The sequence below is a fragment of the Diceros bicornis genome, chromosome 31, assembly GCF_020826845.1.
Source record: "Diceros bicornis minor isolate mBicDic1 chromosome 31, mDicBic1.mat.cur, whole genome shotgun sequence".
NCBI classification, from domain to species: Eukaryota; Metazoa; Chordata; class Mammalia; order Perissodactyla; family Rhinocerotidae; genus Diceros; species Diceros bicornis.
Window position 1 is genome coordinate 13927582 of NC_080770.1, and position 15689 is coordinate 13943270.

At 37.8% G+C, this 15689-nt stretch overlaps 2 protein-coding genes across 2 annotated transcripts; both read left to right on the forward strand.

Annotated features, from left to right (window-relative positions):
• Window positions 1-1565: 1565 nt before the first annotated feature.
• LOC131395310 (olfactory receptor 5AN6-like) lies at window positions 1566-2527 on the forward strand. Its single transcript, XM_058527239.1, is given in 2 exon segments — window positions 1566-2106; window positions 2109-2527. Coding segments are annotated over 2 exon segments (960 nt in total).
• An 11909-nt stretch (window positions 2528-14436) lies between these two features.
• On the forward strand, window positions 14437-15393 carry LOC131395028 (olfactory receptor 5AN6-like). Its single transcript, XM_058526799.1, has one exon. It carries the CDS (start codon window positions 14449-14451, stop codon window positions 15391-15393), a length of 945 nt encoding a protein of 314 aa, XP_058382782.1. The 5' UTR covers window positions 14437-14448.
• Window positions 15394-15689: the final 296 nt, after the last annotated feature.

The following is a 15689-nucleotide window of genomic DNA, read 5'->3' on the forward strand; positions in this document are numbered from 1 at the left end:
ACCATGAAGAAAAATCTTTATGTTGAGTTCACCATGAAGCAATGAGTAATCTGATTTGGGGAAATGAACCCTTTTACCTTATTTCTTAGGCTATACATTGTCCTGCTATGGGGATTTTCTCTTTTCGTTCCTTTTTGGAAATAGGAGCTTGGGAATTGGTTGGGAAGAAGGAAGACATTGTTGTTGGCTAATGCTGACAAATATTTGTAGTTCATAGGCATAGTTTATTCCATTAATGTCACAAACTTTCTTCAGGGGAATCTCCAAGGTGTGTACTTTTACCCATATACGGAACTCCCAGGCTACACTTGACATCCGTTTTCTAACTTTCACTACTTCCCATGATTTTCATTCTAGTTTGAGTTCATCTGAATAAAAATATGTTTGTGTTGGGAGATGTTTTAATGACCATCTGGAGAGATGATAGGGATAGCATCTTGAAGATGGCATACAGTGCCTGATGGAAAAATATTCTTTTCGTTATTTACCATTTGGCCTGAAGACTTGGTGCTTACCTTCCCTGGACAAGCTCCAAAGAGAAAAAGACAAAGAACTTCCAGAAACCCTGCTGAATTTCCTAATACCCATGTCTGTTGCCTAAGCATCCAAACCCTTACACGAATTCAAGTCTCTGTGCTTTGTAGGAGAAGACTTGAACCTAGGAATCCTAAATAGAATCAAGGGTGATTGAGAATCCAATAAAACCATATGTGGAGGTGGTAAGTGTTTGCGGTTTGCTGGGTAGAGATTCCAGTATTTCCAACAGATTTTTCAAGTATCACTGACCCAAGAAGATCAAGAATCACTGTCATAGACAGTTTAACTCATGAGTATCTCTTATTAGAGGAAATAAAAATCTGTACCTGCTAGGATGGGCACATAATGGCTCTTATAACCTGGTTTTATTTAACTTCTTAGGAGCCCACCTAGGGCCATTAAGTTGCTTAAGTCACATCTGGCTTCAAGCTGCTTCTTGGTGTGTGACTCTTCCCACCATCCCATTGCATTATTCTTATATCTCTCGAGGCTGTATGAAAGCAGAAAGACAGTTACAGAATTGTCCACTTTCTCTGATTATAGATTCATTGAATATTAGTTCCCATGGGGATTTTAAAGAGTACCTACTTCACCATCCTCACTTGACTATGAGGTCTAGCATGATTCAGGGCTTTTTCAAACACTGAATTAATTTCAGAGCCATGCCTGAGCAGAATCATTCTGTTTAACCATATAGATAGATGACAGTATTTTCCTGATTTAGTCTATTTCCAATTCTCACATATTTGTAAAATCTGAAACGAGAAAACATGAAATTAAGGCATTTTAGGAGATAATGTACTAATGATGTCCATTTACTGTCTTTTGTCCCAAAGAGAATGACAGTATTTACCTAAGAGAATTTTTCAGTTAAGTCTGGTGATTATACATGGAAGACATGGATTAAATCAACATTGATGACTTAAGATGTATATCCAGTCACCTGCATGACTGGATAGAAATGAAGAGTATTTCTTTGTGTTTTTTGAGAATGAAAGCATTACCCTTTCTCATCTTTTTGTCTGCAGATGGTACCAAGCAGATCCACGGACAGAGAAGGAAATCACACTTCTGTGGCCATGTTTATTCTCCTGGGACTCTCAGATGGACAAAGGGTGCAGCTTATCCTCTTTCCAATCTTCCTAGGGATCTACCTTCTGACCCTAGTCTGGAACCTGGGTCTCATCATCCTAATCAGGATGGACTCCAATCTGCACACACCTACGTACTTTTTCCTCAGTTTCTTATCATTTATAGACATCTGTTATTCTTCTTCCATCAGTCCAAGGATGATTTCAGACTTCTTAAAGGACGAAAAAATGATTTCCTTCGTTTTCTGTGCCACCCAGTATTTTGTTGGATCCTGGATGGCTCAGGCTGAGTGCTGCCTGTTGGCCGCCATGGCCTATGACAGATATGTTGCTATTGGTAGGCCTCTGCAGTACTCAGCCATCATGGCTCCCGGCCTCTGTCACAAGATGGTTGCTGGGGCCTGTGTGAGTGGTTTCCTTAGTAGCTTAGCTGAAACAATCCCTTGCTTTGATCTCTACTACTATGGGCCAATTATCATTAACACTTTTTTTGTGACACACCCCAGATTATTACCTTGTCTTGCTCTGATCCCTTCATCAGCCAAATGATTCTTTTTCTGTTTGCCGTTGTTTTTGGATTTGGTTCTTTGCTTGTTATCCTTTTATCCTATGGTTTTATTGCAGCTTCCATCCTGAAAATGTCCTCCATCAAAGGTAGTGCCAAGGCTTTCAATACCTGTGCCTCCCACCTGGCAGTTGTTACTGTCTTCTATGGAACAGGCCTCTCAGTGTACATGCATCCTAGCTCTAGCCACTCCAAGAAGCAGAACAAGGTACTCTCAGTGTTCTACGTTATTCTTATTCCCATGTTAAACCCTCTTATCTATAGCCTGAGGAACAAGGAGATCAAAGAGGCCCTCAAGAGGGTGATAAAGAGGGCAACACATTTACTTCACTAAGAACAACATCTCTGCTGATGTTATTTCCCCCTTAAGGAAAGCAGGGGTAAGAATATGTAAGTAATATTTTGTAGGTCACAAGAGTAGCTAGGTTGAGAGAAGAAGTGACAACCTGGTTTCCTGGAATCCTGATGACATTATGTTTAGCTGCTGCCACCAAGTGATCCATCTGATGTAGTGTCACCAACATTGAATTCAGTTTAAAAGTCTTGCTTCCAAGGTTAGAGCCAGGTAGATAAAACTCTATGTTTTGAGAACAGAAGTTCTGATAGCTATTATATGTAGATCAATGACAAGAATGTAGGAAGCCACACCGGTGGTTCTTTCTTCTACTACTTTTAAAATGTCTTTTCATTATTTTTAATTGTTAAGCTTTTTTATATTTAAATAGAAATAAAATAATGTATAAAATTACATATGTGTAAGTTAAAAATAATTTTAAAATGAATACTTTATAATCTTAATTCCAAACACAGAGAGAGAAAGTCAGTGTGTGAAAGAGGACACAGAAAGAGACAGCTGGAAAGAGAGAGAGATACAGACAGGGACGGGGAGAATGAGAGAGATAGAGAAGAGGAACAGAGGGAAGGGGAGAGGAAGGGAGGAAATGAGACAAAAGGAGAGTTGAGGGAAGAAAATTGGTCTGGCTTTATTCTGAAATAACCTTGTTCCCTCCATCTTACTCCTTGCAACTCCTTGTGAAGTGAATTCTGAAAAACAGATGGGAGAAAGGAATGATAGTAAGAAGGGGTGCTTTTCAGGTCAAGAGTTGAGGAGATTCTCAGAAGTTAGAAAGAAGTCAAAGTCATCAATTTCTGGGAATATGTGGGTGGAGCATGCTCCATGGTAGCTTCCCAGAAACCATGAAAGACTCAGAAATGAAGTCTCTCATGGTATGTCTAGGGAGGCAGAGTCCAAGTCATAGAACTCTGAGCCTCCCAGGAATTCCAGGGCCTTAAATATGAGCAGAGAACAGCAAGGTCAGTCAAGTGGGTGGTACCATGGAGACTCAGAATTCAACCAAGAGAATTTAAAGAAAATTTTAGAAAGAGAGATTTTTTTTCAGTCAAAAGTTTATGGAATAAGCTTCATACATATTACATTAGTATTTATGCAACACTTGACACTTCGCTAGTTACATTGCACAGATGTGATTTTTTTTCTATTACCATGTGCAGTTGGCAGGTGAGAAATTATCCCCATTTTATAGCTAGAACCTTGGGGCATATTGAGGTCTGCCACGTTCTTCCCAGTGTAGCAAAATTCATCTTGAGGCTCACAAAATGTCATGTGTGGAACATAAATTGTTCTTACTGACCACAAACATGTCCTCTATTGCTTGTCCATGCTGTCTAATTTCTCTCTTTCTCTTTTTTTTTTTTTTGTTGAAGCAGATTCACCCTGAGCTAATATCTGTTGCCAATCGCCCTCTATTTTGTACGTGGGTCTCCGCCACAGCATAGATGCCAATGAATGGCGTAGGTTCGTGCCTGGGAACCCAACCCGGCTGTCTAAGCGGAGTGTGCTGAACTTAAACACTAGGCCACAGGGCTGGGCCCAGTGGCCCACAATTTCTGTAATTTTGATGTTATATCTTTAAAACTATCTTAAGAATCTGTTCAGTCTAAAACTTTAAATTGTTATAGTTCTTAGCAGAGTGAATACAAAACTACTAACCTATTAGCAAGTGTTAAATCAAATAATTAACTCATTACCTCATCCATCTCTTTCTCCCTAGATGTAAGATTAGCTGAAGTAGGTCAAACCATGAATGGGACCTTCGTACAACATCTCTGTATCCCCAGTAATGACAGGGTAGATGAGCTTCATTTAAAAAAACAAAAACAGGAACAAAAAGTTTATGGGAATGATATTAAGTAGATTTTTTTTGTGTGTGTGTGAGGAAGATCAGCCCTGAGCTAACATCTGCCAATCTTCCTCTTTTTGCTGAGGAAGACTGGCCCTGGGCTAACAACCGTTCCCATCTTCCTCCACTTTACATGGGACGCTGCCGCAGCGTGGCTTGACAAGCGGTGCCTCTGTGTGCGCCCAGGATCTGAACCAGAGAACCCTTGGCCGCCACAGCGGAACTCAAGCACTTAACTGCTTGCACCACCAGGCCAGCCCCTTAAGTAGATATTTTTAATGAAGGATTGGTAATGCAGCATAATATGTTGGAAAGAACTCCTATTCAGAACACACATCACACCTACTTTAATAGAAGTCATGCTGTGTACTTCACACTCTTCACATTCTATAAGGAGCTACTCTGTGAAGTCGCTGATACTATCAGCCCCTTTTTATAGGTGATAATAGTGATGTTTGAAGAAGTTAATTTGCTCAAGGTCACACAATCTGGATGTAGAAAGCTTGAATTCAACCCAGACTAGCTGATAACAATGCACATGGTATTAACCATGATGACCTGTGACTCTGTCATGAATTAGTTTTATTGCATTCCTTGTTGCTTCTATATCCTCACTTATGCATAGGACATCAGGCCATGTCTGCCACCCAGGGCTGCTGTGATAAGTGATTCAGGTCAGGGAGTTGAGAAAGCATGTATATCTAAAATGAAAGTGCTTTGTAAACAGGGAAGTGTTTTATTTATTTATTGTTATCGAGCGGTATTGTCAGCTACCTGTGTCATCTTCGGCAAATATCTTAGCTCCTCTGGCTTCACTTCCTCACCTTGAAAATGATAGTATTGGAGTAGATAATCTTTAGATCCTTTCCTGCTCAAATGACTCTAAGTTCGTTAAAAGAAAAGCCATAATCACAAGTTGATAATAGGATCATGGAGAAGTGGAGGAATTGAATCAGAAGGGACATGTCAAAGTAGGATGTGAAATTAGCATGAAAAAGACTCCATGACAACCATGACACCAGAGAGCAAGTCCCTGGAGAGTTTTCTCCCTCTAGTTGTCTTTTCTCCTTTCACCTCTGCCCTAATAACACATTTAAGAGGATTCCCAGTGGTGGGCATCTATTTGGCTGTTAGTGAACAGCCAGTTTCAAGGCCAAAATCACCTGTCTTGGAGTGCTTGAATAAGTCTTTTGAAAAGAAAAAAGCGATTTCCACTTTGGCAAGAAAGCTGTTATCCTTGGGAATCTAGGTCGACGTCAGAGCACAAGATTTATACAAAACAGTGGATTCTGTGTTGTCTCGATATCCATACGATTTTTCCAGTAACACCTACATAGAGTAAGATTTATGGTTCTCGTAAGTTTTATGAGGTTTATGTTATCTCCCATTCCTTAACTCTTTCCTCTCCCTCATTTCCACATCCTCCACTTAAGGCTCTTCCTCGGGTTCTCTTTCTCCTTACCCAAATTCTCTTCAGTGACCTTCAGTGAAAAGAATAATCTCTAATCTAAAATGTCAGTAGTACTCTGGGATGAGGGGCACATGTTGCGTTTTAGTTCTGCAATTTCTTTTTTTTTTTTTTTTTTTTGTGAGGAGATCAGCCCTGAGCTAACATCCGCCAATCCTCCTCTTTTTTTTTTTTTTTTTGCTGAGGAAGACGGCCCTGGGCTAACATCGGTGCCCATCTTCCTCCACTTTATATGGGACGCCGCCACAGCATGGCTTACCAAGCAGTGCGTCTGTGCGCGCCCGGGATCCGAACCAGCGAACCCCGGGCCGCCGCAGCGGAGCGCGCGCACTTAACCGCTTGCGCCACCGGGCCGGCCCCTACAATTTCTTAATGATGTAATCTTGACCTCTGTTAACTTCTGTTTTTCACTCGTAACATGGGGAAAACAGAATCCTTTAGAACTAATGAGACAATGTTTATAAAGCCTAGCACACTGTGGAATTTAATACTAGAGCATTGAATCAAAAATGATAATTTGCTGAATTTCAGGGAATTTAACTAATATTAAAATATATTGGTCTAAGTATGCCCCTCTCACCATTTTTATTCAACATCATATCGAAAGTTCTAATCAGAGTAGTTAAGCAAGAAAAAGAAATAAAATGTATCCAAATTGGAAAGGAAGGTGTGCAACTGTCACTATTTGCAGTTGACACCTGCAATTTTTACATATTTTATATATAGATTTTACATATAGAAAAACCTAAAAAATTTGGGAAAAAACAATTAGAATAATCAATGAATATAGTAAAGTTGCAGGGTACAAGAGCAATATCCAAAAATCAGTTGCTTTTCTATAGACTGACAATGAGCTAGCAGAAACAGTAATAAAAAATACAATCTCATTTACCATTGCAACAAAAGGAATAAAATATCTAGAAATAAATTTAGCCAAGGAGGTGAAAGACCTGTACACAGAAAAGTATAAGACATTGTTAAAAAAATCAAAAAAGACAGGAAGAAATTGAATGATATTTCATGCTCATGGATTGCAACTGATTTATTGATGTTGATTTTATGTTCTGCCATTTTACTGAATTCGTTGATTATTTCCAACATTGTTTTGAGTCTTTCAGATTTTGTGTATACAAATTCATATCATCTGCAAATAATGAAAATTTTACTTTTTCCTTTCCAATTTGGATGTCTTATATTTCTTTATTTAGCCTTTTTGTTCTAGCTAAGACTGTCAGTACCATGTTGAATAAGAATGGTGAGAGTGAGCACCCTTGTCTTGTTCCTGATGGTAGAGGAAAAACTTTGTCTTTCGCCACTGAGTATAATGTTAGCTGTAGTTTTGTTTTATATGGCCTTTACTACGTTAAGGTATGTTCCTTCTACATCCAATTTTTAGGGGTTTTAATCATGAAAGGATATTGTATTTTGTCCAGTGCTTTTTCTGCATCTATTGAGATGACCATAGGATTTTTATCTTTCATATCTATTAATGTGGTGTATCACATTTATTGATTTGTGCATGTTGAACCAACCTTCCATCCCAGGGATAAACCCCAGTTGGTCATTGTGCATAATCCTTTTACTGTGTTGTTGAGTTTGGTTTGCTAATATTTTATTGAGGATTTTTGTGTGTATATTCAGGTTGGGTATTGGTCTATAGTTTTCTTGTGGTGTCCTTATCTGGCTTTGGTATCAGACTAATATTGTTCTCCTAAAACGTGGCTGAAAATATTCCTTCTTGTCCTTAAGAGTCTTTGAGAAGGATTGGCACTAATTTTTCTTTAAATATTTGGTACAGTTTGGCAGGGAAGACATCTGCTTCTGGGGTTTTCTGTGTTAGGAGGTTTTTAATTACTGATTCAATCTCCTTATTTGTCTTTGTTCTTTTCAGATTTTCTGTTTCTCCTTGATTCAATCATGGTAGACTGTCTATTTCTAGGAAGTTACCCATTTCTCCTAGTTTATTCAATTTGTTGGCATATAATTTTCATAGTAGTCTTTTATGATCTTAAGTATTTCTGTAGTATCACTTGTAATGTCTCCTCTTTCATTTCTGATTTTATTTGAGTCTGTCTTTTTTTCTTAGTCTAGGTAAAGATTTGTCAATTCTGTTTATCATTTTGAAAACTAGCTCTTAACTTCATTGATTGTTTCTATTTTTTTTTTTGGTCCCTAGTTTATTTATTTTCACTGTGATCTTTGTTATGTCCTTCCTTCTACTCACTTTGGGTTTAGTTTGTTCTTCTTTTCTAGTCCCTGAGCTGTAAATTTAGGCTGTTATTTGAGATTCTTCTGTATTCTTAATATTTTTGTTTATCGCTATAAACTTCCCTCTCAGAACTACTTTTGAGGCATTCTATTGGTTGTAGTGTACTATATTTCCATTTTCATCTGTTTCAAGACCTTTTTTGACTTCCCTTTTGATTTCTCATTTGACCCATTTGTTGTTCAGGAGTGTGTTGTTTAGTTTCCACATATGTGTACAATTTGCAGCTTTCTTCTTGATTTCTAGTTTTAGATCAATGTTGTCAGAAAAGATACTTGATATGATTTCAATCTTAAATTTTCTAAGACTTGTTTTGTGTCCTGTGACATGATGTATCCTGGAAATGTTCTGTGTCCACTTGAGGAGAATGTGTATTCTGCTGCTATTGGATGGAATGCTCCATAAATATCTTAGGTCTATTTTATCTAGTGTATGTTTTAAGTCCAACATTTCCTTGTATATTTTATGTCTCAAAGATCTATCCATTGCTGAAAGATGGGTAAGAAAGTCCCTGCTATCATTGTATGGTTATCTAATTCTCTTTTCAGATCTGTTAGTATTTGCTTAATATATTTTATTGCTTTGATTTTGGGTGCATATATGTTTACATCTTAATATGGCACCTTAATTGATCCCTTTATGATTATATAACGAAATATTTGGCCTCTTGCTTTTGTATTCGGGTTAGAATGTTTACTGTCTGATATAAATATAGCTATTTCTGTTTTCTCTTGTTTCCACTTGCATGGAATATCTTTTGCCATCCCTTCACTTTGAGACTGTGTATATCTTAAAGGTGTAGTGAGTCCCTTGTAGGCAGCCTATAGTTGGGTTTTGGTTTTTCATCCACCCAGTACTATGCCTTTTGATTGGTGAATTCAATCCATTTACATTTGCTGTGATTATTGTAATGAGGACTTTACTAATGATATCTTATTCATTGTTTTCTCCTTGGTTTTTATTTTCATTGATTTTTTTCCTCTCTGTTTCTGCCTACCTTTGTACATTGGTGATTTTCTGGGGTCATGTGCTCTGTTTCTTCTTTCCTCATGTTTCATGAATCTACTTTAGGTTTTTTCTTTGCAGTTACCATGAGTCTTATATAAATATCTCATAGGGAAAGCAGTCCATTTAGAGCTGATAGCAACTTAAATTCAATTGTATACAAAAGCTGTAGCCTTTTACTCTCCTCTTTTATATTGTGTATGTCATTATTCTTTTTATATTGTGTATTCTTTAACAAATTATAGTAGCTACAATTGTTTTTAATACTCTTCACTTTTAATCTTTTATAGTAAAGTGGTTAACATACCATCCTATTATAGAATGAGAGTTTTTTAAGCCTGACAGTATATTTACCTTTATCACTGTGTTGTATACATTCATATGTTTTTATGTCACTGCTTAATGTCCTTCTATTTCAGCTTAAAAGACTTCTTTCAGCATTTTTTGCGAGGCAGGTCTAGTGTTGATGAACAACCTCAGATTTTGTGTTTCTAGAAAAGTCTTTATTCATACTCATATATGAAGTGTAACTTTGTGGGATAGAGTATTCTTGGCTGGCAGTTTCTCTTTCAGCACTGAGTATGTCATTGCACTCTCCCCTGACCTGCAGGATGTCTGCTGAGAAAACTGTTGACAGCTTAATGAGGGTTCATTTGTAGGTTACAATAATTTTTTCCTGTTCTTTAAGTTTTATTAAGGATTCTCTCTTTATCTTTGATTTTTGATAGTTTTATTATAACGTGTCTTGGAGAAGCTCTTTTTTTTCATGAGATAATATGGTTATCTGTTATCTTTGTAAACTTGGATGTCTAAATCTCTTCCAGGTTTTGGAATTTCTCAGGATTATTTATTTAAATAAATTTTCTGCCCTCTTCTCTATCTTTTCTACTTTTAAACCTCAATTATTCTAATTTTGTTTTAATGGAACTGCATAGATTATGTAGGCATTCTTTGCTATTTCTCATTCTTTGTTCTTTGCTCAGCAGAGACTGGGTTATTGCAAACTTCCTGTCCTATAGCTCACTTATCTGTCTTCCATTTGCTCTACTCTACTGTAGATGCTGTCTATTGCATTTTTCATCTCATTCATTGAATACTTCAACTCCAGAATTTCTGTTTGGTTCATTTTTATACGTTTTATCTCTTTGGGAGGTATCTCATTTTGTTCATTTTTCTTCCCTGATGTCATTCAATTGTTTTTCTGAGTTTTCTTGTGGTTCTTTTAAACAGCTCATTTAAAATCTTTATCAGCCAGGTTGCAAAATTCTGTGCCTTTCAGCTTTGTAATTTGAGAATTATTATTATCTTTATATGATAACATGTTTTCTTGATAGTTCATGTTTCTTGTAGGTTTGTGTTGCTGCTTTAGTATTTGAAGTAGCAGACATCTCCTTAAATCTTTACTAGCTGCCTGAGATGGGGTAGACTGTCATTTGTGATATCATATCGGGTTTTCCTCTGTCTTTGTATTAGTACACAGACTCCACTCTTCTTGCTGCCTCTTGTTGCAGAATTCTTAATCTATTGCAGAATTCTTAATCTAATATCTATTGATATTACCAATCTATTGGTAAGATTCTTACCAATCTTAGTGGTAAGATTTCTCTGGTTCTTACTGCTAACCAGACTGGCTATTGGAAACCTCTTTTTTGTTTTCCAGAATGTGACTCTAGAGCTCATGTTTGTGGTTTCTCCCTTGCCCAGAGACCCTGGTCTGTTTTTCTGAGAGCACTCAGTTTACCAGATTTGCTCTCACTGCTGCCCTCAGGAATGTCCACAACAAGCCAGTGGCAGGATGGAGAGAGGTGTGGGTTTAACACTGGGAGGATGGGGTTTCTCATGCATCTGGTCAGGAGATCCTGTAGTGTGTTACTCTTTGAGGCTCCTGCGTGGACTTCCTGCTGAAATCCTGAGTGCAGTCAGCAGGAGCTATGCCTCATTAATAACTTTGATATTTTTTGTCCCTTTCCTGATCTCCTTTCTCTGTCCAGTCATGGACTACCTGCTTTGTAATCTAGGTACTTCTAGAGAGAAACAGGTTTCTGAATGTGTCCAGCAAGACTGGGGTATCCTGAGCACTCACTCACTGTTATATTTCCCCTGTAGGAGAGTTTGCTACTGCTGAATTGCTTAAATTCTGCAGTGTTGCCTTGGAGAGTGTGGTGCTGGGAAAGCTGCTGTCATTATCTCCACTGTGACCAAATTCATAATTTTCTTCTCCTCCAGTAGTGTGCTCGCATCCCCTTTCAGGAAGTGTGGGCTTCTGCAAAGTTTCCCACATTCCTGGGTGGCTTCCCAAGTCACCATCCCCAGGCTTTTCTCAATCATGACCAAGATGAATTGGGGCAGCTTCACTGGATCATGCTGGCTCTGCAACCCATACTGAGGTCTATCTGCCCGTCACTTGTGCACTAGTGGTCATGATTCCTCCTGGTCCCTGGGCATTTCGTGCTGGATACTACAACTCTCACAAAGGCAGTGTTTTTCGCTGCTAAGAAGCTGATGTCACTCTTTCCTTTGATAATTTTAAATCTCATCCATCTACGTATGTATATGCAGTCTGTTTCATGGGAATATTGTGAGACCCAAAAACTCAAGTCAAAATTTTTGTTTCAAGGAATTCTGGGTTGGTGTTGCCCTCAAGGTATCTGACAGAAGTAACATAAATAGTTTCTAAGGGAACATATTTTAAACTCAAACATCAATGTTTCTCAGAGATAAATTTTAAGGGAACATGATTTTAAGATAAAAAAATTTACTGAGCACACAAGTAAACAAGGCACTTGAGCAAGAGTAAGCAATAACATCAAATTATGGAATGGTACTTGGAAAACCATGTATTTATATTATTAGCTAATAATAATTTCAATAAGTATGTTTAAAATGTTTAAATACAGGATATTACTGAAAGTAAGACAAAACAATAAGAGACTATCAAAGTGACCATTTGGGTAAAGAACAGTGTGGAACCTCTAGAGAGAAAACAAAATGTTAGGATAGAAACTTGAAATTCAATGGATGAGTTAAACTGCCAATTAGCACAACTTATGATAGGGCTAATTTACTCTAAGAGAGATCTCTGAAAATTAAACAGAACACAGTAGAGAAATCCAAACAATGGATGCTTCAGTGATGTGGAAAGTAGAACAAGACGATTCAAGATACAACTAACTGGGGCTCCAAAGGCGTATAATAGAGATATAGAGATAATCTTCAGAGTACTTTCTTTGTTTAGCAGGCAGCACACCAGACTTAGGTTACCATATTGAATGAACAAACATTAGAGGAAGCTGTGAATATCTCCATGAGTGCAAGAAGAACAGTATGCATTGTAGCTGCTCAATAAATCTCTTTGTTGTCATGATTCTTGATTATGGTGGTGATGGTGATGATGATGAATGCAATTTTCTGCTCTACTCTCACAAAATTTTCCCTTCATTCAGTCTCACTGTGGACAGAACCACATCTAAGTTTTGGATGGTATACACATATCTGTCTGCTACCATTTCTCCTTCCATATTGACGACAAATCTTGATTTTCTTTTCCAATTAATTTCTTCATTCCTTCAGAATTCTTTACAAAACAGTGCACCACGAAGCAATGATTGACCTGATTTTGGGAAATGAAACCATCTACTTTAATTCTCAGGTTATAACCTTGTCATTCTATGGGTATTTTCTCTTTTCATTCATTTTTGGAACTAGGAGGTTGGGAAATGGTTGGGGAGAAGGAAGACGTTCTGAATGGCTAAACTGACAAATATTTGTAGTTCACAGACATAGTTTATTCTGTTAATGTCGCAGCCTATTTCCAGGGAAATCTCCAAGACTTCTTTTACCCATCCATATACAGTTCATGCGCTATATTTGAATTCTATTTTATACCTTTCACAGCTTCCTATTATTTTCTTTCCAGTTTGAGTTCATCTGAATAAAAATGTGTTTGTGTTGGGAGTTGTTCTATAACCATCTGGAGAGATGACAACTATAGTATCTTGAAGAGGTCATGCAGTGCCTGAAGCAAAAACATTCTTTTGGTGATTTACCTTTTGGCCTGAAGCCTTGGTGCTTACCTTCCCTGGACTGGCTCCAAGGAGAAAAGGAGAAAGAACTTTCATAAATCCTGCCTGAGTTTCCTAATCCCCATGTCCATTGTCTAAGCATCCTAATCCTTACATGAGTTCACGTCAATCTACTTTGTAGAAGTTTTTAACCTAGGAACCATAAATAGAATGGAGAGTAACTGAGAATCTAATAAAATCATGTGCAAAGGTGGTAAGTAGTTGCAGTTTGCTGAGTAGATGGTCTATAATTTCCAACAGATTTTCGAAAGTATCACTGACCCACAGATGATCAAGAATCATTGTCCTAGGTAAATTAACTTATAAGTAATTCTTATTTGAGGAAAGAAAAAATGCGCCTGCAAGGAAAGGAGTATAATGGCTCTTTCAACATTTCTCATCTAACTTCTCAGGAGCCTTCTAAATGTCATTAAGTTGGGTAACTCACATCAATTTCCAAGATGCTTCTTGGTGTGTGACTTTTTGTACAATCTCATTGCATTATTCTTTTATCTCTCCAAGCCTTAGGAATGCAGACAGACAGTTACAGAAATGTCCATCCTCGCTGATTACAGAGTCATTAAATATTAGTTCTCAAGGAGATTTTAAAGAACATGTACTTCATCATCCTATTTGACATATGAGGCACAGCAAGATTCAGTGGCTTCCTCAAGCACTGAGTTAATATCAGAACCATGCCTGAGCAAATTATTCTGTTTCACCATAGAGATTTGACAGTGTTTTCCTAGTACAGCGTATTTTTAATTCTCCTATATTTTTAAAATCTGGAATGGAAAAACATGAAATTAAGACATTTTAGGGGATTTTCATTTTCAGTGGCTTCTTCAAGCACTGAATTAATATCAGAGCCATGCACGAGCAAATTATTCTGTTTCACCATATAGAAAATTAACAGTGTTTTCCTGGTTTAGTGTATTTTTAATTTTCCTATATTTTTAAAAATATGAAATGGAAAAACATGAAATTAAGACATTTTAGGGGAGAATGTACTAATGACATCCCTTTACTGCCTTTTGTCCCCAAAGAGAATGACAATATTTATTTAAGAGAAGTTTTTATAAGTTTGATGACTACACTTGGAAGGCAACAATTAGCTCAACATTCATGATTTAAGATGTATGTATAGTCAGTAGCATCACTGGAAAATAATGAAGAGTGTTTCTTTTTGTTTCTTGAGAATGAAAACATTTCCTTCTCTCATCTTTTTCTCAGCGGATAGTACCACGCAGGTCCATGGAAGAGGATAGAAATCACACTTCTGCAGCCATGTTTGTTCTCCTGGGACTCTCAGATGAAAAAAAGGTGCAGCTTATCCTCTTTCCTATCTTCCTAGGGATCTATCTTCTCACCCTAGTCTGGAACCTGGGTCTCATCATTCTAATCAGGATGGACTCCCACCTGCACACACCTATGTACTTTTTTCTCAGTTTCCTATCATTTCTAGACATCTGCTATTCTTCTTCCACCAACCCAAGGATGTTTTCAGACTTCTTAAAAGATGAGAAAACAGTTTCATTCATTGCCTGTGCTACCCAGTATTTTCTTGCATCCTGGATGGCTCAAACTGAGTGCTGTCTTTTGGCCGCCATGGCCTATGACAGATATGTTGCTATTGGTAGGCCTCTGCAGTACTCAGCCATCATGGCCCCTGGTCTTTGTCAGAAGATGGTTGTTGGGGCTTATGCGAGTGGTTTCCTTGGCAGCTTAGTTCAAACAGTTTCTTGCTTTCATCTCTACTATTGTGGGCCCAATATCATTCCAAATTTCTACTGTGACATAACCCAGATTATTTCCTTGTCTTGCTCCAATCCTTTCATCAGCCAAATGATTCTTTTACTGGAAGCCAGTTTTATTGGATTCAGTTCTTTCCTTGTTATCTTCTTATCCTATGGTTTTATTGCAGCTTCCATGCTCAAAATGTCCTCTATCAAAGGTAGTGCCAAGGCCTTCAATACCTGTGCCTCCCACCTGGCAGTTGTGACAATCTTCTATGGCACAGGCTTTTCTGTGTACCTGCCTTCTAGCTCTAACCACTCCAAAAAGCAGAACAAGGTGCTGTCAGTGTTCTACGTTATCCTCATCCCCATGTTAAACCCTCTTATCTATAGTCTGAGGAACAAGGAGATCAAAGAGGCCCTCAAGAGGGTGGTAAATATGGCAACACATTTATTTCAGTAATAACAATACTTGAGCAGGTCTTATTTCCCCTGTAAGAAAGACAGCGGTAAGGATATGCTGTGAACTTTTGAAGGTTACAAGACAGCTAGGTAGAAAGAAGAAGTGAAAACTTGGCTTCCTGGTGCCATTATGTTTAGTTGCCACCACCAAGTGATCTGTCTGAGGCAGTGTCACTCACCTTGAATTCAGTTTAAAAGGTCTTTTTCCATGATTAGACCCAGTTAGGTTAAACACTATGTTTCGAGAATAGAGGTTCTGATAGATATTATATGTGGAGAGATGACAATACTAGGAAG